The 20,898-nt window shown below is 39.3% G+C and overlaps 4 protein-coding genes across 5 annotated transcripts; 2 read left to right on the forward strand and 2 right to left on the reverse strand.

The window, feature by feature from the left end:
• The first annotated feature begins 313 nt into the window (after nucleotides 1-313).
• LOC146388606 (lipid droplet assembly factor 1-like) lies at nucleotides 314-2,550 on the forward strand. The gene is made up of 5 exons (XM_084926020.1): nucleotides 314-468; nucleotides 719-832; nucleotides 945-1,113; nucleotides 1,202-1,347; nucleotides 1,921-2,550. The coding sequence occupies exons 2-5, from the start codon at nucleotides 740-742 to the stop codon at nucleotides 1,987-1,989; spliced, it is 477 nt and encodes a 158-aa protein (XP_084782146.1). The 5' UTR covers nucleotides 314-468; nucleotides 719-739; the 3' UTR covers nucleotides 1,990-2,550.
• A 1,964-nt stretch (nucleotides 2,551-4,514) lies between these two features.
• Nucleotides 4,515-10,484, reverse strand: LOC146388607 (ER lumen protein-retaining receptor 2). The gene is made up of 5 exons (XM_084926019.1): nucleotides 10,248-10,484; nucleotides 8,084-8,184; nucleotides 7,828-7,986; nucleotides 7,459-7,711; nucleotides 4,515-5,762 (listed from the first exon to the last, which is right to left on the reverse strand). The coding sequence occupies exons 1-5, from the start codon at nucleotides 10,336-10,338 to the stop codon at nucleotides 5,728-5,730; spliced, it is 639 nt and encodes a 212-aa protein (XP_084782145.1). The 5' UTR covers nucleotides 10,339-10,484; the 3' UTR covers nucleotides 4,515-5,727.
• A 1,684-nt stretch (nucleotides 10,485-12,168) lies between these two features.
• On the forward strand, nucleotides 12,169-13,536 carry LOC146388608 (uncharacterized). Its single transcript, XM_084926018.1, has 6 exons — nucleotides 12,169-12,253; nucleotides 12,361-12,657; nucleotides 12,741-12,838; nucleotides 12,940-12,987; nucleotides 13,195-13,293; nucleotides 13,423-13,536. The coding sequence occupies exons 1-6, from the start codon at nucleotides 12,169-12,171 to the stop codon at nucleotides 13,474-13,476; spliced, it is 681 nt and encodes a 226-aa protein (XP_084782144.1). The 3' UTR covers nucleotides 13,477-13,536.
• Nucleotides 12,333-20,897, reverse strand: mfsd13al (major facilitator superfamily domain containing 13a-like). 2 transcript variants are annotated; one of them, XM_084926016.1, is made up of 8 exons: nucleotides 20,371-20,897; nucleotides 18,742-19,056; nucleotides 18,230-18,658; nucleotides 17,544-17,698; nucleotides 17,353-17,436; nucleotides 16,722-16,865; nucleotides 15,429-15,554; nucleotides 12,333-13,817 (listed from the first exon to the last, which is right to left on the reverse strand). In XM_084926016.1, exons 1-8 carry the CDS (start codon nucleotides 20,536-20,538, stop codon nucleotides 13,808-13,810), a joined length of 1,431 nt encoding a protein of 476 aa, XP_084782142.1. In that variant the 5' UTR covers nucleotides 20,539-20,897; the 3' UTR covers nucleotides 12,333-13,807. The 2 variants fall into 2 exon arrangements, with proteins under 2 accessions (XP_084782142.1, XP_084782141.1); XM_084926015.1 differs by having other exon boundaries at nucleotides 12,333-15,554.
• Between the last annotated feature and the right edge of the window lies 1 nt (nucleotide 20,898).

Below are 20,898 nucleotides of genomic sequence, written 5' to 3' on the forward strand. Positions count from 1 at the left end.
CAGTCATTTCTTTTCTCCAAAACAAATGAAAGTGCAGGGTGGGGAAGAGCTAAAGTTTCATTTTACAATGTAATGAGTGTATTTTAAAAAAATTAAATTCATTTTGTATTATTTTGTCACTGCTCTATAATTATTAATATTTTTTTAATGCACTCCCTCACACGACAAAGCCTTCAGTATGGGACTAGGTTACTTTTATTGTAGATTATACTATTTTTAATTTTCTTTGCTCCGTTGCTCTTGCTAGCCACCTAGAGCTGCAATACCTGAGGCCACCACTAGGCAGCAGCGTTAACATCGAGAACCCTTTCTGAGTTTCTGTGAAGAGGAAGAAGGAGGAGGAGGGACGAGAAGAAAGGAGATGTGCGTTTTTAAATGGGTGTGTTGTTTCCGTGGACGTGTTTTAAGCAGCCACGAGACATTCGTGATTTCTCTCTCATGTTGTGAGCTGCCGAGACTCAGTTTAAGGTTTGTACCTCACAGCAGAACTTGTGTTATTTGTTTTAAAAAGTGTGTAATGAAACTTACTTTCGTCCAGTGAACGGCAACAGAAGTTCACAACAGTTGTTAGCTTTATCCCAGATTTTGTTTCTGAGCTAGTTTTTATTGTTACTGGGGCTGAACCGAGGATGTGTTGAGCCGTTGGAGTAACTTTTAAATAGGAAGTGTTGGGATTTAAGCAGCCAGATTGACTGTGTGTGTTTTTCCTCCTTCTCAGTCACTTCAGACCTGTGTGGAGATGCAGAGCAGCAGCAGTGAGAGTGGGGCTGACTTTGAGCAGCTGAAGAAAAGATGGACGGCCTTGGTGAAACACTTAAAAGATGACCCCAGGGTAACCCAAAACTTCACACCTCCACTAGTCAAAGTCTTTTATGTTTTCACTAATTTGTGTGCATCAGCTGATGGTTTGTCTTGCAGCTGCACTGAAACCTGATCTCTTACAGGTAGCACGGTTGCTGAATACGAGACTTGGACGGTACCTCAGCAGCCACTCGTTTGTAGCTCTCACAGCTCTGATGTTCTGCGCTATGGCTGCAGTGCCTGTTGGACTCTTTGTCACTTTTGCTGTTGTGACCATGATGATATCTGCAGTGGGTTTTGTTTTCTGTGAGGGTAGGTGTGCTCACCCTTGCGCTGTAGTATTTTATGACACCGCACCACCTGGTAGTCACAAACCTGTCACCTGTGTTTGCTCTCTCAGCATTCCTGTTGTTTGTCGGAGGGTTGGCTCTGCTCTGGGTGCTCTCTGGTATCGCCCTCTTCGCCATCGTGGCCTCGGCCATCGTCAATGTTTTGCATGTCACCACTTTCAGCCTGTTGAACCGTTATTACCCACATCTGACAAAGGTAACGTACTGACAATTAAGCATGAGTTTAGTTGGCTTGTTTGGAACAAAGTTTGTGTTGTAAATTAAAGTGGATCTATTATACTCATTTTAAGTTCAATGTTATTATTCATGAGCTCTACTAAAGTAGCTCTGACGTTCATCAGACCTTTTAGCTCCCTTAAAGACAACTCTCTTCTGACTGGCTGCCTGAGAGATGAGCTACTGGCTCACAGGTGTTACTTGCAGATTAACTTTTGACTTATTAAATATGAACTGTATACATTCAGTCGTCACTTTATTAGGTACATTTCTTCAGCTTCTTGATAATGGACCAAAATCTGAGGAATATTTCCACCACCTCGTTGAATCTGTGCCATGAAGAATTAAGGCAGCTCTGAAGGCAAGCGGGGGTCCAACCCTGCGCTAGTAATATGTAACAGAAAATAAGGAGCATAAGGAATATGGCAGATCCTTTTTAGACATAAACAGGCATACATTTTCATATCATCGGGTAATGTTAAAAAGTTTGTAGCTTGCATTGGAAACGTTTGTTTTCTTAGTGGATGTAATCTGTTTTCCTCTTCGATAACAGAAAGGTGTAATCGAGGGCGAGAAGACTGAGTGTGAAACTTCAACAGAGAAGGACTCGAAGGCCAACTAGTTTTTCTTCTTCTGCCTGCCTGAAGTTTTGAGTCAGCCCTGCTGAATCCGGGAGGTTGCGATGCAGTGATACAGACTCCTGAACGTGCACTATGGTGTTTTGTTTGAAATCTGCTGTTGTAGCAGATCTCATTGTTATTGTATGTCTTAAGCCTAATATTGTTATTATTTCAATAGTCTCACTGTAGTGGAGAAAGAGAGGCCCATGGAATAGCTAATATTGAACCTACCTCATTTGCTAAGTCAAGCAGCCTTGTTTTAATAAAATGCCAAAGATGCAGGCAGCGTTCCGATCTGAAGAGTGAAGCCGATGACGAGGTGTTTTAAACGTGCACTCTTTTAATGGCCACTCCTTTGATTGTGTGAAGACTTACAGCTGTGTAGTAGTGTGCCTGTGTTATTTATCCATCCCTTATTTGTAGCGTCCAGTTTTAAAAACTCTCAAAAACATTCAGTGTGAGGGCTCACTGACCAGTGAGGGAGGCTTTATGTGAGGCTCATTTCAAGAACTAGAGAAAAGGGGGAACTCATGCACTTGCAGTGTTACTTTATCCCCCCCCCCCCCCAAAAAAGGTCATGCACTACTTCATTACAGATGAACATTTTGTTAGAATGGAAATGCTGATATGTTTGTGTGTTCGACTGCAGTGTACAGCTACTTGATGTTAAGTGAAATGCACCAAAATGACTGTCATGTGTTTATGTTTGCTGTTACGTGTGAAGAGGAACGCTTCTGTCCAAACAGGGGTGAAAATATTCTGATGGGTCGCTCCAAAAAATAAAGAATGGTGACAAATGTTGTGTAGAACATGCAGTTGTAGTTATTTACTGTACACAGCTGTTTATTGGTGGGATATCAATCATAATGAGGCCAAACTCCATGTACTGAGAAGATGTTTATCCATACTGCATATTGTGCATCTGATGACTGAATACAAATTAAACATTGTTGGGGTAAACTGAACCCAGTGCACGCTGTATGGTATGTTTCGCTATTCTATCAACATTTCTATACTTTATTTCTCTTGTTATCAGAAACCATCTGGTCTTTGCTTCATCCAAGTCACATCTCGGGTTTATCTGGCTTTAGCTGGAGTAAGGGAACTCTTGTCGAATTTAGCGATAATGATGTTCATTAGTTGTTTGATCCCTGGTTTGTTTCTGGGAAAAGACATGAATGCAGCCTCAGGAGGGGTCACGAGCCTGCGTAAATGGGAGGTTTGCGTCAGGAAGGGCATCTTGTGTAAAATCTGTGCCAAATCAAGTGTGGATTCATTTCGTCCGCCCTCAGGGCAAGGGAGTAGCTCAAACTATGTTAGTGTTTCTCCAGTGTTTTCTATGAAAGCTGAAGTGATGGAGAGGCGTTTTGGACCATTCCTCCCTGGGCTGTATCACATTTGATGATACAGCCACTCAGGTATAACTGCTGGAAATGGTGTCTGCTACTTGCAATGGCTATGTTGTAGACAGAAGTAGAAATTAAAAGGAGGGAAGCAGCATGGTTTACACCAACTCTATGGATGCTTCAACCACCGAAAAAAATTCTCAAAATATCTCACTTTCAAAACAATAAACTTAAGATTTTGAATTATGGGCGGCAAAAAAAAAAATATTTTCCCAGTGGCAGAAACAAGCTCCCACACCAACCTTCTTTCAGTACAAACAGCATAAAGGGCTCTGGTACATTGCAACCATGCTTCCAGTACCATCTCCAAAACCTGGAAAACCTGCTCCCAGGTTGTTCTTGGAAGAGTTACTGGGACAAGGATGAGAAAGTCCAGGCTGAGGCTGAACACACCACGTGTACTCGACAGTATCTTCAATTCAAATATATGAAAAGTAAGAGTGTGTGAGTGATACGGAAATCCTGACAAATCCCATTTTGTTTAAACTGTATATGCTGGAATTTTATTGCAAGTAAATGCTGCTTTACTTTCCCTCACATGCTCTATTTTGGTTGGTTGTTTTTTAAGCAATTCTATTCACTCTGTAGCAAGTATATGAATTACTTTGTGTGGTAGCCCTAATTTTGACTGGGTTGGTGTTTGGTACATGGTTAAACAATCATCAACTAATACCTTTTCATTTTTATACACAGGACATATGTGACTCCACAAAGACTTAAGGCTGGCCCAAATTGTACCCTTTGCATCTTCGGTAAAACTTGCATCTTTTATCACATGGTATGGGAAATTCCTGGAGTGTTCCTGTTTCATTTTAAATGACTTAATAAATTAAAAAATTAATAAATTAAAACTACATGAGGCTCAGAAACACTTGATGGTTGACAGTCACAAGCCAGAAACTTCTGTTGCTCATCTTGAACTGTCCACAACCAAAGGTGTGGAGGATCATCTACCTTTATTCCTTCATTTCTTTCCTCTTGCCTCCTTCTGGACCTATTCTTTCTTTCTCCGGTTATCATCATTCGTACCTTTGCCGATTATATATTTAACAAAAGACATTACAATTTTGATTGGAAAAAGGAAAAATAAAAATCACTCACATACACACACACACTAGATATGATTCTCATAAAATCTTTAATGGAGGTGATAACATGCAAAAAAAAGAAAGAAAAAAAAAGAATCAATTATTTAGGAACGCTACTATAAAAAGAAACGAGAGGCCTTTTTAGCAATGCACCCGTTGGTGACCATCGCACCTTCTTAATAACTGAGCCATACAGGTAACAACTGAGATGTGACAATGTGCTGGAGGATAAACAGGGAAGCATCCCCAGTGTGGGAAAAGTGGCGGTTAGTTTTGTCCCCATTCCCAACATTTCAGGATCCACGTAACTGGCGCGTCGCCACCGGAAGGCGTTCATGAGTTTGTTGCCGGGGTGCGGTTAGAGTTTGTGCTCTGTCGACATCTATAAATGTGATGCAGCATTTATTCAAGACTGTGTGAAGCTATATAACAAAGAATAGTGAGCAGAAGAAAAACCGTTACCAAGCATCCTTATTCGAGACAGCCACCATTGGGAAAATACTGATACCTGCGATAAAATGATTGCTGGCATTAAAGTCATTCATTTCATGGGTTACTTCTTGAATTTAAGATCAAGCGATTAATTCTGTTAAAATGTTCATTTAGAAAGCCATGTTTTACAAAATAATGAGCATGCTGGTGCAAAATTATGTTGACCTCTTTAAACATTACAGAAAAAAAAAACTTGATACATGTATTAGAGGATATGCATACCTTAAAAAAAATGCAAAAGTAAAAAGAATTAAAAAAAATACTGTGAGAAACTGTGAGAACTTTATCAGGCACTCTGATACATCACTCTTTATCTCACGCTTTAATAAGACTGTACATTTTGTGCATTTCATTACCAAGTCAAACAAGGTACTTATCAAAGTCGACCACCATGGATGATGTTTTTCTTTTAAAAAAAAAAAAAAAAAAAAAAAGCGCATACACCTCACATGTAGCGAAAAAACAAACAAAAAAAACCAAATCCTTTTCTCCTATTTGAACAGCAATGAAAAAAAGCTTAAGGCAAGATGCTGAACACAAAAATCCAATAGTTGATCTGGACTGATCTTTGTTCAGCTCTGGTGTTTGTTGGCATTTACCAGTTCCATCAGTAATCATCAAGAAGACAAGTGTTTTTTCCCCCGATAGTTGGCTCTCTGTCTCAGGCGTCTTTTACTACAGGTCATGAGAATCCATGACTTCCTCTCCACACCTCCTGAGTCTGCTCGGAGTCGCCGTCTCCTTCCATGCTTTTTTACGCTGGCAGGCTCAGCTTCTTGCCTTTCAACACTGAGGGATATAAAGTTAGACAGTCATCAGGTGAGAGCCATCTTTATTCCTGCAGCCACACGTTATTTATTCCACTATGCACTGACACTACACATGTAGGATCACTTAAAAGTGGGCCATTCCTCAGTCTGTGTTCCCTCTTTGTGGCTCAAAGGCTTTGGGAAAGCTGTCTTTTAAAGATGAACCGATCATTAATGCTACAAATTAAACATTAATTTTAAAAGGAATCATTTTCATTTCCAGCAACTCTCTCTTTTGCATTCAAACAGTGTGGCGTTACCTGATACAAGCTTTCATGTTAAAAAGGTTAATTGATGATTAGAAAAATCCTTTAAACAGCAAACAGAAAGATGTGTGAGCCCCCATTGTGCGGGACCAAAAGGACAAGTACATCCAAGTGTGTAGTTTTGCGCAGCCGTCACATTTGATGAATACAAGCGTGAGTTTTCAGGAAAAGCCAGAGATTTTCTGGGTGACGTCAAGCTTTTTCACAGCAGTTAAGAACGCCCTCTGGCTCTTTTGAGTTAAACTGTTCCAAGAACTATGTGCCCCGAGCAGAGAATAAAAGTTCCTTTGACGTGTTGATGAATGAAAAACACATATTTCTCATGTTCAATCCACTTGCTAAGCATTTTTTATATGGATGCTTAACACATTTGCCTTAAAGAGAGCCCTGGTTTATTTCTAGGAAAGGACACAAACCCAGGGGGTCACAAGCTATGGGACGAGCCTGATTAAATGAGATTGGGATTGCGTCAGGAAAGGCATCCAATGGGCCAAATCAAACATGCGGATCCATCAGCTGTGATGACCTCTTAAAAGGTCAAAAATAAGGGAGCAACTGAAAGTTCCAGATGAGGATGATAAAAAAATCATCCAAGTTGCCCCAATCAACAAGCTACAAGTAACAACTAACAACCAACAAAATGAGATCCATTTAAAAAAGGAACTTAAAAAATATCAACTAAGTTGAGTTAAAATCTAACAAACTTACAAAAAACATCAAATTTGAGTTTCCAAAGATCTCTGTAGTGACAAACGAGTGTCTCCACAGATGCAGCAGTTTTCTCTAATAATGCTGTTTAAACAGTGAATTGGTGTTAATGGCTCTGAAAGCCCTTTGACAGACTGGCGAGCTGCTCGGGCTGTATCCTGCCTTTTGATTTGTGCCAGCTGGGATTTGCTCCAGTCACCCCCATGACCCTGAATTAGATAAGCCGAAGGAAACGCATGGGTGGGTTTTCAAAGCACTATAATTTGGCTTTGTAAAATAGAAAGAATATTAAATAATAATAAAATACAAGTTCAGTTGATGCTAACAACCATCAAACCAGCTGGGAATTTCCAAATCATTACACAACATCTCCTTTATGCCTTTCCCGGGACTCTCGATTTACAGTAACATAAGGAGGGAATTTTGTCTTAAACAGCCATAACTTTGGAGAATTTTCTTTCAGGAAACTTGCGTTGCTGAAACGTCAGATTAGCGTAGGCTGAACTCTAGCATGAGGGTTTTCCAGGGAACAAGACACTGGATGTTTACACTCATCCCTTTCATCAAATTTAAGGAATGATTTCAGGGCCAGCGAGGGCACAAGGAGCAACTACATCAACTAAAGTGTCCCCACATATTTCACGTCTATATAAATAATAACAAATTAGCCAATATCTGAATAATATTGATGCTTAAACCCACCTTTGGTGACATAAAGATAGAAGAAGTCACAGTAGAGGACAGTCTGGACCACACCAGCCACTATGGCAATCATGTCAAAGAAGCCCTCAAAGTAGAAACGCCAGATCCAGTTGAAGAGGTAAAGGGCCCGATACAGCCCCAGGCAGAACAGGTAGTGGGTGGTGATCGTCTCAGCCTCCCCGGTCTTGCTGATCATGAAGAGCTGAGGCAGAATTGCCACCGACTCCAGGTAGATGGAGAACGTCCACAGGATCTGAAGAAGACATTTACATATTCAGGAACACAATTTTACATTTACTCCCAAAATGTCTGGTTTGGAATAGATCATGTACCTCACACTTTGACTGCGATACAGCAGTTTGAACTCACCTCCAGGGGAGAGAAGTCATGGTTAATGAGAACAGAAAGACCCCCGACAGGAACCACCAGGAACTCCACTCTGAAACTGTCGTGGTTTCCATCGTAGGTGGCCCTGAACTTCGCGTAGATTAGGTATACGGTGGCATATGCGCAACCGATGTAGATCACCTGGTAAACAGCAAAGAACAGCCTGTCACTGAAGTGTTCTGGGAGAAATGGTGAAACCTATATGAGGGTCAGGGCTGTGTGGTTGGCGGTGTCTTACCTTCATGCATGTGTTATACAGGGAGATGAAAGAGGTGAACAGATCCAAGTAACGTGTGGTGAACACGAGAGCAAACAGAATTTGGCTCTTTCCAGAGATGCCTTTAAGAAAAATATCAAGCAGAAACACAGTTTAGGCTGACATATACCTCAGCAGTTCACACAAAGCTTCACAAACAGCCTGGGCAAAACACAAATCATGTTTTTTCTTTATTGAACAGTGACATCTGCTGGAAAAAAAGATGAAACTCCGAAGTCAAAGAGTTCAAAAAACAAGACCCTTTCTTTTCGTTTGGATTCATTTTAAAGGGTTAATGGAATAATGAGTGATGTCAGCCTGTCCTGATTTGCCCATAGGACAGTTTTTCCCACGTATTCCAAATACATGGAGATTAGATTTATTTATTTTTTTAAGTGGCTGTGAATTGTTCATATCTGTGAGCATGAGTAAAACTGTTATCAGACTTCATGTCCTGTCCAAAGTGTACCCTGTATCTTCCCATGATACAGGGTACACATGATGCAAGAACATGATGCACCACCTCAAAACCACAATCAGGTCCTAATTCTCCAGGAATCTCAACTAGTGTTTGCTCGACATTCTTCCTGATAAACATCGGGGGTTTTCAGCAAGTGCCATCTTCACTCTCTGTGGCATGTTTGAGTTTGGCCTGTTCGGTGTGTCTTTTTGGAATCTATAACAATCTTTCCTGAACAATGTCAAATGTTTTGATCCATGTTCTTTATATTCTTAACTGATATCACACTTTTTAAGGGTATTTTGGGTCGGTCATCGTGTGCCCTGATCTACTGGTGGCAGTGGTAAGAGACAGGCAACGTGGGGAAATAAATAAAAAATAATAATAATAGGAGACACTCTTTATAAACAGACGTGTTTTTTCAACCAGTTTCCACCAAGTAGACAATATTCAAAATTATTGGTCATTAAAATCAATGACCTCAGATCAGAGGATGTTATATGTTAAGAGTATGTATATTCAGAAAAAAAGCGAATTATTTGTATGTTCATTGTATGTTGATGTCAGGCTGAGTGCATATTCATTGTCTTTCAATTTTAATGACAGACCAGTTCAATTAACAGCCTCTCAGATTCACTTTGAGTAATCTCTTCCTCAACACAAGTTAGATTTTCTCTTGGTTTCGTTTTATTGGGGATCTCCATAAGGAGTCGTGTAAGTGACTGTTAAGACCTATACGTTTTAATAAATCAATCAATATTTTATTTATTCCTTTAACGACACAAAACTTCCAGTACCTCCAGATTTAACACAAAGCTACATATTCTTCAGGTTTTAGCTTTTCACCCAAAACGCATGCGTCAACTTTTTTAATCAATCACAAATCTTTATCGAAAGTGGGACACAAAACCGCCCCCTTCTATGACTTATCTATGACTTTAGATAATCATAGACTGCATCACTGCTACCTATGTTGTTAGTTATTATTATTAATGCCTAAATTTGTATGTGAGTCTATAAGCATAAAATGCATTTTTAAATAAGTAAAACTTTGTACAAACTCTTTTTAGCAGGTTTGCTACTTCCGTAGCGCTTTCTAGAACGCCACGTCAGAAGCCAGACCCAAAAAATCGAGCCCCTCACACTTATACAGTCAAACTATCCGAGCAGGAGTAAATGGATGTGAGGTGGAGGGGGTGGTGCTGAAACGTAGAAGCAGAAACTGCAAAAAGTTATTCTAAATATATTTGTTAAAGGTTCCATTAATGTGCTTAATTGTCCAGTAAGCAGTAGGAACCCAACTGACCGCACTCAATCCACAGCTCGGAGAACGATTAACGTACAAAAGGAATTGCTTCAAAGTCAACCGTTACTTTGATGTGTTTGCGTTATATTTTCCACCAACTTTAATATTTCACTGTCTAAATGCAGCAAACTTAGTAGTAGCTTGTGATGGAGATGCAGGCAGCACTTTTTAGCTGCCATCATCAGTTAGCCCATTCAGCAGCTATTAGCCGCTGCTTCAAATGAATGAAGAGGAAACGTTAGCATTGCTAGGTAGGTAGCTTAGAGGTTGCTGCCTTAAAAGATCAGATTTTTTTTATCGATTAACACAAGTGAAACGGAACTAGTGACATTAGAAAACCTCACTGTAGCATTTATATTAAAGCTATATCCGGTGCTCACCTGCACACGACCTGCTTTTCCATATTTTGAGTAGCAGGATGATGATAGCAGCCAGATGAGAAAGATCTCCTGTGAGCCTGAAGATGTTCATAGCTGCGAAAAGAAAAATAACAGAGACACAGCTGAGAAGCTAACGTGGACTTTGAAACGGGTCACGTTTGATCCTGCCTGGTGTGAAGGATTCTTCTGCTCAACTTGGAGGCACAACACACCGGGATTCACGGGCTTGAAAATATGGCGAGAGTGCAGGTCGACGTGGAAGGGGGCGGGACAAAACACATAGACAGATTTGCATTGGACCAGAGAATGAGTGACAGCAGGAGAGGACCCGCCCACAACAAGCACGACGCTGAGAACATGAGCCCTGGTTGAATGAGGAGGGTCATCACAGACTTGTAAACCCCATAAACCTAATAACTGGCTGTGCCATCCTTGGCAGCAAGAACTGGCTGTTGATATGATTTTCTTTTTATGAAATGCTCTCATCAAAATGTTTTTTCTGGCATATGTAAGACCAGGCTTTGTGATCTTTTTAGTCATCAGTGGTTTTCTCCTCCCATGGAGGCCATTTTTGCCTGGTCTCTTTCCTATTGTTGAAGCATGAACTCTGACCTTAACTGAGCCAAATGAAGCCTTCGGTTCCTTAGATGTCATTCTGGATTCTTTTGTAACCTTGTGAATTAGTCCTTAATGCTCTTTTGGAGTAATTTTGGCTCGCAGGGCACTCCTGGTAAGCTCACCAGTGTTCCAAGTTTTCTCCATTTGTTAATAACGGTTCTCACCGGGTGGTTCACTGGAGCCCCAAAGCCTCAGAAACGTTTTTTTTTTTTAACTCTTTCCAGACTGATAGATGTCTATGACTGTTCCTCACCTGTTCTTAAATTTCTTTAGATTGGGGCATGATGTGCTGGCTTTTTCGGATATTTCTACCCCACTTTACTGTGCCAGATATGTATTTCTTGAGTCAGCAGGTCTGGCAATTGTCAGGCCAAAAATACGGTTAATCACAGTTAAGTAATGATTTACAAGAGGGTGGAGGGAAGTGGCACGAGTGTCTGGCAGTACTTGCTGTCAAATTGGTCACAACCTCATAATTAGGTTAGCGGGGCAATTTTTTAGGCAGGGCTGAGTAGGTTTGGATAATAGATAAATGAAAAGAATCATTTAAAAACTTAATTCTGTTTTTACTCAGGTTGTGTTTGATTATTATGAAACGTGAAATGTGACAAATATGCAAAAAAGCTAAGAAGTCAGGAATGTGGTAAATCCTCTTTCAAGGCAGTGTAGACGCATAAATAACAAAATGTGGGGAAAATAAAATCAGCGAAAACAAAATTCATAGAATTTACTCTCGTGTGAGCACGATTGCTTCATACATATTTCTCCAAACCAAAACTACACATTCAGCTTTATTGACTTGCACTGAGTTATTTGCTTTCCGCATAACCCTGCATGATATTATTACTGCCGGAGTCCTATCACCAAATCTCTACACATTCTCAATAATTCAAACTATTGTTCTACCGTTCCTAGATTGCGCCATCACGTGTGCACAGCATGAGTTGACATTTGTGTCTACACGCAAAAATGTTGCCCATGTTGGGTAATAAGGGGTAACGGGGCTATTTGTGATTTCCCATCGCCAGTGACACCAAACCTTGCAGTCCTTCATTTAAGAGCGTGAAATCAAGAGTTAAATGTACTTACACTTTAAACAGTAAATACTAGTAGTACAGTAGTTCATAATATCATGTTACCATAAACACAATAAACGCTTTGAATATATACAAATCCATTAATTGTACTGTAGAGCTGCACAATACAGGAAAATAAGAAGGAACTAGTAGACTTGAGGAAGTTCAGTCAACCACTTCCCATATTGTCAGCCATTTAAAAAAAAAAACGGCTGATACAAGGAATCATGAGATCATTCAGTGTCTTTCAAGCCGCAGACATGGACCGGTTGTTTTGGCTGTCTCTCCTGCTCGCCCACCTGTTGGTCACAGGTAAGATCATGTTCATATCTTTGCCGTCTGTAAATAATTCCTCTAGGAAATATATGTAAAAGGCTGGGTGTGATTCATATTGATTCTCTTTTGCCTGTTTATTGCAGCTGGTGAGGATACATGTCATGTCAACATATCACAGTCAAACAACATAATCTGGAAGAACATAGGGGAAGAAGCTGTTTTCAATTGTAGAGTCATTTCCAAGTGTTCAGTAGAATTTTACTGGTTCAAAGAGAATGTCTCTCTACCGCTTCATATGAATAAAACGTACCAAGGAGAAGCGTCTTTTCAAATTAATTCACTTAAAGCGAGTGACAGTGGGATGTACTTCTGTGCCGCAGCAACTCAGAATGGGTGCTGCACACCGTTTGTAGGGGAGGGAGCAACTCTTGTAGTGAGAGGTAAGGACTGTTTAGAGAGAAAACTCATTTTACAGTCATTAAAATGAAGATGACGCCTTCACTTTCTTTCTTTTTTTTTTTAGAAAATGCTAAAATAGTGATGGGAAAAATCGTGTCGGTATCATTTGTCCTCTTGGCCGTCTACAGCTTGGCTATAGTGACGCTCATCATTCTAAAGAAGGTGAATCACAGACACATTTATTTTAATGTGATCTATTGTGCAAGCCGGACTGAAAGTCAGTTTGTGCTCACGTGAAATTAACCTTTCTCTTTCTGTTCTAGTATGGCTGCAATATGAACATCTGCAGAAAGACATCCAAAAACGACAAGGTCTCTCTCTTCTGTTTTAACTTATGTTTGATGAATCCATTGTTTTCTAAATAGGGAAAAGCCCACAGATGCAAAAAAAAAAAAAAAAAAAAAGAGGAACAGGAACGAACTAAACCCTCTGTAAATACAAAGGCAGAAAAAAATCCTAACTCCCCCCTCCAAAAAAAGGGCTTTATAATACATTTTTACTCATCTTTTCCCTTATAGAAAAACGCAAATAAAAAAGTACAGTTCCAGGACGTGCTGAAAGAAATGCACAAGAAGAGAAACAATCAAACAGCAAGTAGAAGCTCTTGTGAAGTTGAGGTAAATGTTGTTGTTGCAGCATGTTGAGGTTAGATTTAGTCAAACAGACAGATTGTGTAACTTCTGCCACAGGATGTCTGTAGAAAATTCAACTTAACTGTTTTTGACCAAGTTTTAATATTGTTTCAGGCCTCGAGGAACGACCTGCAGCATTCTTCTGATGACATCTATCAAAATGTCTAAGCTTCATTCAAGGAATTGATGAATTCAGACCTCCATCATCTTGACGGAAAGGAAATTGTAAAGCCATTAAACACCAGCTGGATGATGCTGTTGAGTCTGAGGAAACAAGCAAGTCTGCAAAGGATGCAAGTCATTTGTGCTTCTTATCTTTTCTCATGAAATGAGACATAAAAACTACAAAACCAGCGTGGACCAGGCGACTATTTCCTCTCTAAACGTTAAGGCTCTTACACAACCCGCCTCTCACAAAGCATTTGAAGTTGTGTTGGTCTCCACCGCGCTTCCACAGCTTCCTTGTTGCTCATAACAACTTTTTCCAAGGATTTTATTTTCAGGACTTTCTGCAACACAAAAGGGGGATAATTAGACGATCCACATTAGAGGAATTACATCTGAATTTCACTTCTACAAAAAGCAAAATGTTACACCTTTTATTGCACGAATCATTAATCACAACGATTACTGGCAGTGAACTGACATGAAATGATAAAGCCATTTCTCATTAAAGGAGTCATGGCACTTTTTTGATAGCGCTTAATGTTTGTTACATTATTGACCAAGAATTTCTTTAAAACATTCTTAAAATCTAATCAAAAACATAAATGTATCACGGATAGATTTTTTACCATTTTTAATTAGAAACAACACATTCATAGAATCTGATACCAAAACATAGAACAAAATACAGCACATGTCTGTATGTCAAATACAGCTTATGTTATCATAGGAAAAGAGAGGACGTTGTTTCTCTTTAGAGAAATCACAGTAAACTTATTAGAAATTCACATTAAGGCAGTGTTTAGCATTCTGAGCCAGCTGTGAAGCATATCCCATCCCCTAAATCTCAATACATTTTACATTATGTTTTTTTTTTTTTTGTAAATCTGCATGGAGGTTATTAACCATCAGGTTTGTAACACTAACTGTCTTTTTCATCGGGTAAAATAAGGCATTTCATTAACAGACAAAATGTAATTATTTGTTCTTGATGAATACCTTTCATCAATCATCACTGTTGATGCCAGAGCTTGTGAGACCTGAGTTTAAGTGACAATAATTTCTGATGTTATGTGGCCACTTTATGCGTCTGCATCTGTGAAAAGCTAAATGGAGTGTTTTTACCTTTCTCTCCCTCTCTATTATATAGATGATATATAAAAGCATCATGAACAGACAAAAAAATGAAACAAAATATTTTTTGTGCACAAAATGATCAAAAAAATCAAAGTCGACACTTAAATGATAGTCTTCAAGAAATAACCACACGACAAGTTTTTTGTTCCAGAGATGTGAAGCTGTTAACTAAATACTTCTCTTCAAGTAGATGCTTGAGTTTGTGTTTCAGTTGACTCTTTGAGGATCCAGAATGTCTCGACTATTTGTTCTCATTGCTAAAGCAGCGATCTAACATCCAACTTCAATGTTTGCATGAGTAAAGTTCCTTTAGTTAAGTTCATTGTTTACTCAGAACCTTTTGGCCTTCCGAACATCCAACTTATATAATGCAGGATGCTGATAAGTGTAGCTGAACAGTTGGTGGGATTTTGTCATAAAAATATATCTCACAAACTAATTATAAACTAACAAACTATTATAATGCTGAATTTGTGCCCCGCCCAACCCAACAACCAGTAAATGTTTAAGAATGGGAAGTAAAATACCACTTTTAAATCAAAGTAAGTGGGATAAAATCTAGATATATTTGCACCCAGATGAAAATTGCCATTTAAAACATTTACTTCTTTCCACTTCAAATATTTAAAGCCCCTTGATTTGTTTGATTTTAAGGTACTTGATGATTTACAGTTGTTCCCTGTTAAAATTTCAATATATTCACTCATTTAAATATACAAAAATATTCATTTTAAATTACTCATTTACAGATCCCAACTACAGGCAATTAAGCCAGGTTCTTTGAATACCGAGAATACTGATATTAGCCATCAATATACTTTGTGTCAACTGTGTGACTGTTGCGAATGGAAAACGGCCTCCAAGCCAGGACTTGCAGAGCAGCGACACACATGGGCACCAAGCAAACCAAGTAGAACATGGCTCTGTGGAGGCTCTCCAAGGCACTAAAAACAAGGACAAACAAAGTGTTGGTGTAGTTACATTTATTTACAGCTGAATCATCCTGACTGTCGCAATGCTAATTACGGAAACTGCAAAAGCATGCCGGTGCATGTTGACTGTGACTCGTTTTTAATGTCACTATGAAAAACAAGATTATAAATGGCGTAAAGAGGAATCAGTGGACGTACAAAACCAAATAGATTTGAGATATTTCAAGAGTCAGTTTATGTGCAAGGAATCGCTGCGAGCCAAAAGCACTCTTCAGATTCCTCTAAACAGTTTATGACAAGGTCTTGGCTCTGAACGATGTCAATGAGAAACACTATCCCTAATATGGCCAATCGTGCTCATGGCTATGAGCTCAATTTAACCACCCACTGGTTAAATGTTATGTTTACGAGGGTTGCCACTTAGAAGAAAGGTGGTCTAAAGGGACTCTTATTTTTATTTCCAGGCAGTGGATCAAGTGAGGGCCTGCGATAAGATATATAACAATTAATTGAAACTGTGACCCATACAAAGCAACTGTAGGAGAGCCCAAGAAAAAAAACATTGTAGATGGAAAACAAATGTTTCAGTGGTTCAGATTTTAGAAAATTATATAAACAGCGACTTTAGAAATAAAAAAGGCCAAATCAGAGATGCTGTCTCTTGAAACTGGTGTTTATTCAGTTGACTATAAAGTCGATTTTCTGCATAATAAAACTAAATAGCAACCATAGAAAAAAATGTTGTTCTTCTTCAAATTAAATGTGCCTCTATCTAGATTATCTGAAATTATAAGAGATCACAGTGGTGGATTTTTGGTGGTTTATTTTACTACTTTACAGTTTAGTCATCACAGTTTATTGGTCAAAGTTAGATTGTTGTTACATGGTGCTATTGTTTTATACAGGATGGATTATCTACATTCAATAGAAAAATACTATATTACTATATATTTATACTATAATGGGATAAACGGCCCCAGGCTTAAAGCTGAATAGTAACTGAACGCTTTGTAAAACGTACTACATTAAACATAGGTATCAGCAGCTGCAGCAACTAAGGCCCTCTTATTTTTTCCTCAGGTTAGGACACATGTCATAGATTTATGGGTATAATCTTAAAACCAGCTTCAAAAACATTTGCGTCCATTAAGTCAACAAGTAGCAAGAAACTCTCTGTACCTCGGATCTGAATCCTTTGTGACATCCTTCAGCTGTTCATACCCAAACTGGTTCAGGATATTTAACACTATCATAGGAGCCAGAGACTGAGCTGGCTTTGTGAACAGTGCATTTGTTCCAAACACCATGGAAGAGAGAGGGGAACTACAGGAGGTGAGGAAGAGAAGAAAACGCATCATCACACATTAAATCATAAACTTGTTTCATTGCATGTTAGTACACAGATTTGTGAGTGCTTAAATGAAATAATGTTGCATATTTTCCTAGTTTATGTAGTAAAATCACGAGGTTTTAAAACAATGCTGTAGCAGCCAGAGTTAATGAAGTGGTTTATATTTGAATCTGAGGAATGACTGAATTAGTCATTTGTGCTGACGTTCATATTTATAGTCATGATAGTGACACAAGTCAAGGGGATGGCAGTGTTAGTCTGCAGGCCCACCAGTTTGGTCCATCTCTGAATAAATACTAAATAAATACTAATAATATTCCCATCAAACTCAGCTGTTCTTTGTTACATATAACTGACAGAAATAGTGCACAGGGTAAATGTCTCGCCTGATTAAAATTTTGGCTTTGTCGGTATGACATAAAGGACAGTGGTGTCCAAACTGTCGAATGTGTTTCTTACCTGCGCTTGTATTTCTGCAGGTCAGTGTCAATAATGTCAGCCAAAGGCAACCCAAAAAGACTGAAGGAGGCCTGAATTATAACCCTGTATAAAACATAGAAACCGAAAAGAAATAAAATCAATGCAGTATAGTAAAAAAAAAAAATTATTTTTACATATCAAGACAAACAAGCCCAGCAGTAACTTCTTACATGTTAATGGTGAGGAAAAATGCCATGAAATAGTAGTGCTGAGGACCAATTGCTAGCATGACAGCTGCCATTCCAGCCTCCACATAGAAGATGAAGAGGATGATCCTGTAGTAGCCAAGCCTATGCAGCAGACTCTGAGAGCTCAGTACTAAAAGCTAAAACGAGGACAGTCAGGAACAACACATTGGGTTAGGCAAAGCAGATGATTAAAAAGCTGCAAGTATTTTAAAACCCTTTTCTTCTCGGTGCTTTCAGGTGTTTATTTAGACCTCTGACATTTGAGCAAGGTGGAGAGTGGGCAGCCGAATAGCTCTATTTATGAACGGATATAAATAAATGGTTTTAAGTAGTTATTGCAAATATTTCTGCCCAAAATACTACAAAAACTGTCCATTTAACATTGTCTATATTCCCCATATTTCAACCTTGTTCCAAATTGAGAACTGAAAACTGGTACCGCCTGAGAACGGATTTCAAATTTTCCAAAGCATGAGAATCATATGTGGAGTTTACCAATTCCTTTATCAGTGCAGTCAGCAGTAAATATCAACTGAAAATGATCTTTGTACCTCACTGTTCAGGACATGTGACTTTAATGGACTAAAGCAATCAGTGTGGTATTTTAAAGCATTTATTCTAATCTTTATGGGGGAAAAAACTAAAACACTAACACTGTGGGACGATACCTGTGGACAGATGAATCCTGCTCCATACATGATGCTCTTTGCCAATGATGGAAGCACATCTGGAGGAATCAGGTGCTCAGTAAATATCATGGTAAAATTATTAAAGAAGGCCAGCATGAACACCTGGAAGAAGTTCATTAGTACAAATAGCTGAAAGTCCCTGTTGGTCAGGATTTGCCATGTCAATGTTTTCAACGTGGAGAAAGAGCATGCCAATGGATGCGAAGTCTGATTAACAGACGTGAGAGCATCTGATTGAGATGCTTTATTGTCAAAGCGGCTCTCGCTGTGGAGGCCTGTGTAGAGCATGCAGCCACAGCTCAGGATAGCAATCAGCACAGCGAATGCCTGAAAGGCCAAGAAGTCTTCCATGTTGTTGGAAACCACACCACAGAAGAGGACACTGGATGAGCCAATGAGAGAAGCCACCTGGGAAATAAATAGGAAGGGATATGAAAAGAATGACGTGCTTAGGTACATAGAGAGAATAGATGTCAGGATGAAGGGCCTACCTGGTTGTACTTTATGAGTCTAAGTCTGTTCTGATGATGGCTGGAAATCTCTGCAAACAAGGCACATTGTGCCAACAGCACAAAAGTTAGCATGCCATCGAAAGCACACAGCGCTACTGTCAAGTGTAAACCACTCAACCAGTCGCCAGGGGCGTAGGAACGCCACGGGAACCAGGCTAAAAGAAAAGCTAGCGAGTAGAGGGGAGCGCCGTACAGGATGGAGAGACGTCGCTGAGAGCAGCAGGGTACCCTGGAGTTATCTTGCAGGTAACCAAAGAGAGGGTCATTAACTGCATTCCACACCATGTACACCACCTGTGGATAGGAAGCATGTAAAAGTGTTAATAAAAAAAACAACAAGGAAATCTGTCAGAAATTTTTTAAAAAAATAAACTTTAAAATAAATAAATAACACAGGAACTTTACTGCCATTTAATTGTTTATCCATTGGTTAATCACTTATGAACTTGTATTATGAATGACAATGTTGGAGGTTTTTATCATCAGGAAAAGCTGTAAAACTTATGAAAAGAGAGTTAAGCCCAAAACCTATGCTGTCCTTTGAATTTTCCACATCTATCCCTTGGTCCATATCAAAGTCTTTACCAAGCTGACCCTTGTCTTTGTGACTCCTGGTAGTCCTCCTTTTTCATTATTCCACCCATTTTGTGCAATATATCAGTACCACTGGGTGCAAAACTGCCTCACAGCATAATGCTACCACCACCATGTCCAAAGCTGATGGAGCATTCTTAAGATTGAAAGCCTCAACTTTACTTCTCAAAATGTCCTTGCCACTGTGTCCAAATAACTCAATTTTTTTCCTTGTTTGACCAGGTTAGGATTAAATCTTTTTTTGGCTTGTCCATGTGAGCAGCTGCAGATTTCAGTGTAACTTGAAGATGCAGACTTTGGAGCAGGGGCTTTCTATCTCGGTTGACACACTCGCAGTCCATGGCGATGTAAAACTCACTTCACTTGGCTTCACTCACTTCAGCTTTGGTGGTTTTCGAGTTTTTCCTGAACATCATAACCCATTTCCTATCATCTGAGAGTGACAGTTGGGGTGTTCTTCTAGACCTCTGCAAATTGCATTTGAATAACTTGTTTAAACTGATGATCTTGGAATTTGCATTTGTTTAGAAATGTTTCCAAGAGACCTTCCCATCCTGTGTAAATCAGCAGTTTTCCTGCTTAAATATTCACTGAGCTCTCTGGACTTTCCCATTGTTCTGGGTATTTGTTATTCCACTGAGTGCCATCAAGCAAATCCTTTTTATAGTGGTAGAGAGAAACTACAATTACTATTCAATCATAATCAGTAATCGTTAGGTTACTAAAAGAAGTCATTCCTGGGCATGCATGTTAGACATCGACATCAACATCGGCTTATATTAGCCCTCTTGACTGCAACTGGCTGAGAATTTCACAGATACTGAAGTGATTTTATGAAGATAGAAATTCCATAGAAACCCATAGAAATTCTTATGGGTAATCTTTTCTTTTTGATGCTTTGAAGAATTCAGAAGCCAGTTGTTTTTTATTTTAAGCAACCGGCTCTTTAAATTGTACTCTACAACTGTGCAACTCACAGAGTATTGGTCAAGAAGGACAGGTCAACATACTCACTTGTGATTGGTGAAACGCTCCTTCGGATATCTTGTACCTATTCAGGAAGAGTTTCACATAGTAGAAGCTGAACATATTGTTTATCATGCTAGACCCCAGAGTGGTCATGGCATAAGCCAGCGCTGCAGGGTTCACCCCAAAGTTTATCAGGTGTCGGAAGACATTCATTGTTCCGGTCTGGAAACGCTCGAGACAGGTTTCACCTTCACGGCCACGAGAGCTTAACCAAGTTAAATGTGTCTCTAAACGAGCAAGGAGCGAGGAGGAGTTGTTGTCACCTTCAGCACCGGTTTTACAACGCTACTGCTGTTTAGCATTGCTAATGATACTGCTGTAAGAATAGCAAAATTCCACAGGGCAAAAAAAAAAAGAGTCTGGTAATGAGACGGATATTGTTCCTGTTCACTAATTCCCATGAATGTACACTTGTTAGGAAGTAACACTTGCTAAATATTTACCCAAGCATTGTAAAAAACATAAAATCTACCCCAACGAAGCTGTTTTGACAGTCACCAACGGGCGGGACTT

Source organism: Perissodus microlepis, chromosome 4 (genome assembly GCF_051167445.1).
Source record: "Perissodus microlepis isolate ML-2025 ecotype Zambia chromosome 4, ASM5116744v1, whole genome shotgun sequence".
In the NCBI taxonomy this organism is placed as follows: Eukaryota; Metazoa; Chordata; class Actinopteri; order Cichliformes; family Cichlidae; genus Perissodus; species Perissodus microlepis.

Coding starts and splice junctions, on each gene's coding strand:
- mfsd13al (XM_084926015.1), bottom strand. CDS start 20,538: ATGAATGTCTTCCGACACCTGATAAACTTTGGGGTGAACCCTGCAGCG. Junction 18,659..18,741: donor GACTCATAAAGTACAACCAG/GTAGGCCCTTCA, acceptor TTTATTTCCCAG/GTGGCTTCTCTCATTGGCTC. Junction 16,866..17,352: donor CTGCAGAAATACAAGCGCAG/GTAAGAAACACA, acceptor CACCTCCTGTAG/TTCCCCTCTCTCTTCCATGG.
- LOC146388608 (XM_084926018.1), top strand. CDS start 12,169: ATGAGATCATTCAGTGTCTTTCAAGCCGCAGACATGGACCGGTTGTTT. Junction 12,839..12,939: donor CGCTCATCATTCTAAAGAAG/GTGAATCACAGA, acceptor TTTCTGTTCTAG/TATGGCTGCAATATGAACAT. Junction 12,988..13,194: donor AGACATCCAAAAACGACAAG/GTCTCTCTCTTC, acceptor TTTCCCTTATAG/AAAAACGCAAATAAAAAAGT.
- LOC146388607 (XM_084926019.1), bottom strand. CDS start 10,338: ATGAACATCTTCAGGCTCACAGGAGATCTTTCTCATCTGGCTGCTATC. Junction 7,712..7,827: donor ATGACTTCTCTCCCCTGGAG/GTGAGTTCAAAC, acceptor TGTCTTCTTCAG/ATCCTGTGGACGTTCTCCAT. Junction 5,763..7,458: donor CTATCTTTATGTCACCAAAG/GTGGGTTTAAGC, acceptor TATATCCCTCAG/TGTTGAAAGGCAAGAAGCTG.
- LOC146388606 (XM_084926020.1), top strand. CDS start 740: ATGCAGAGCAGCAGCAGTGAGAGTGGGGCTGACTTTGAGCAGCTGAAG. Junction 1,114..1,201: donor GGGTTTTGTTTTCTGTGAGG/GTAGGTGTGCTC, acceptor TTGCTCTCTCAG/CATTCCTGTTGTTTGTCGGA. Junction 1,348..1,920: donor ATTACCCACATCTGACAAAG/GTAACGTACTGA, acceptor CTTCGATAACAG/AAAGGTGTAATCGAGGGCGA.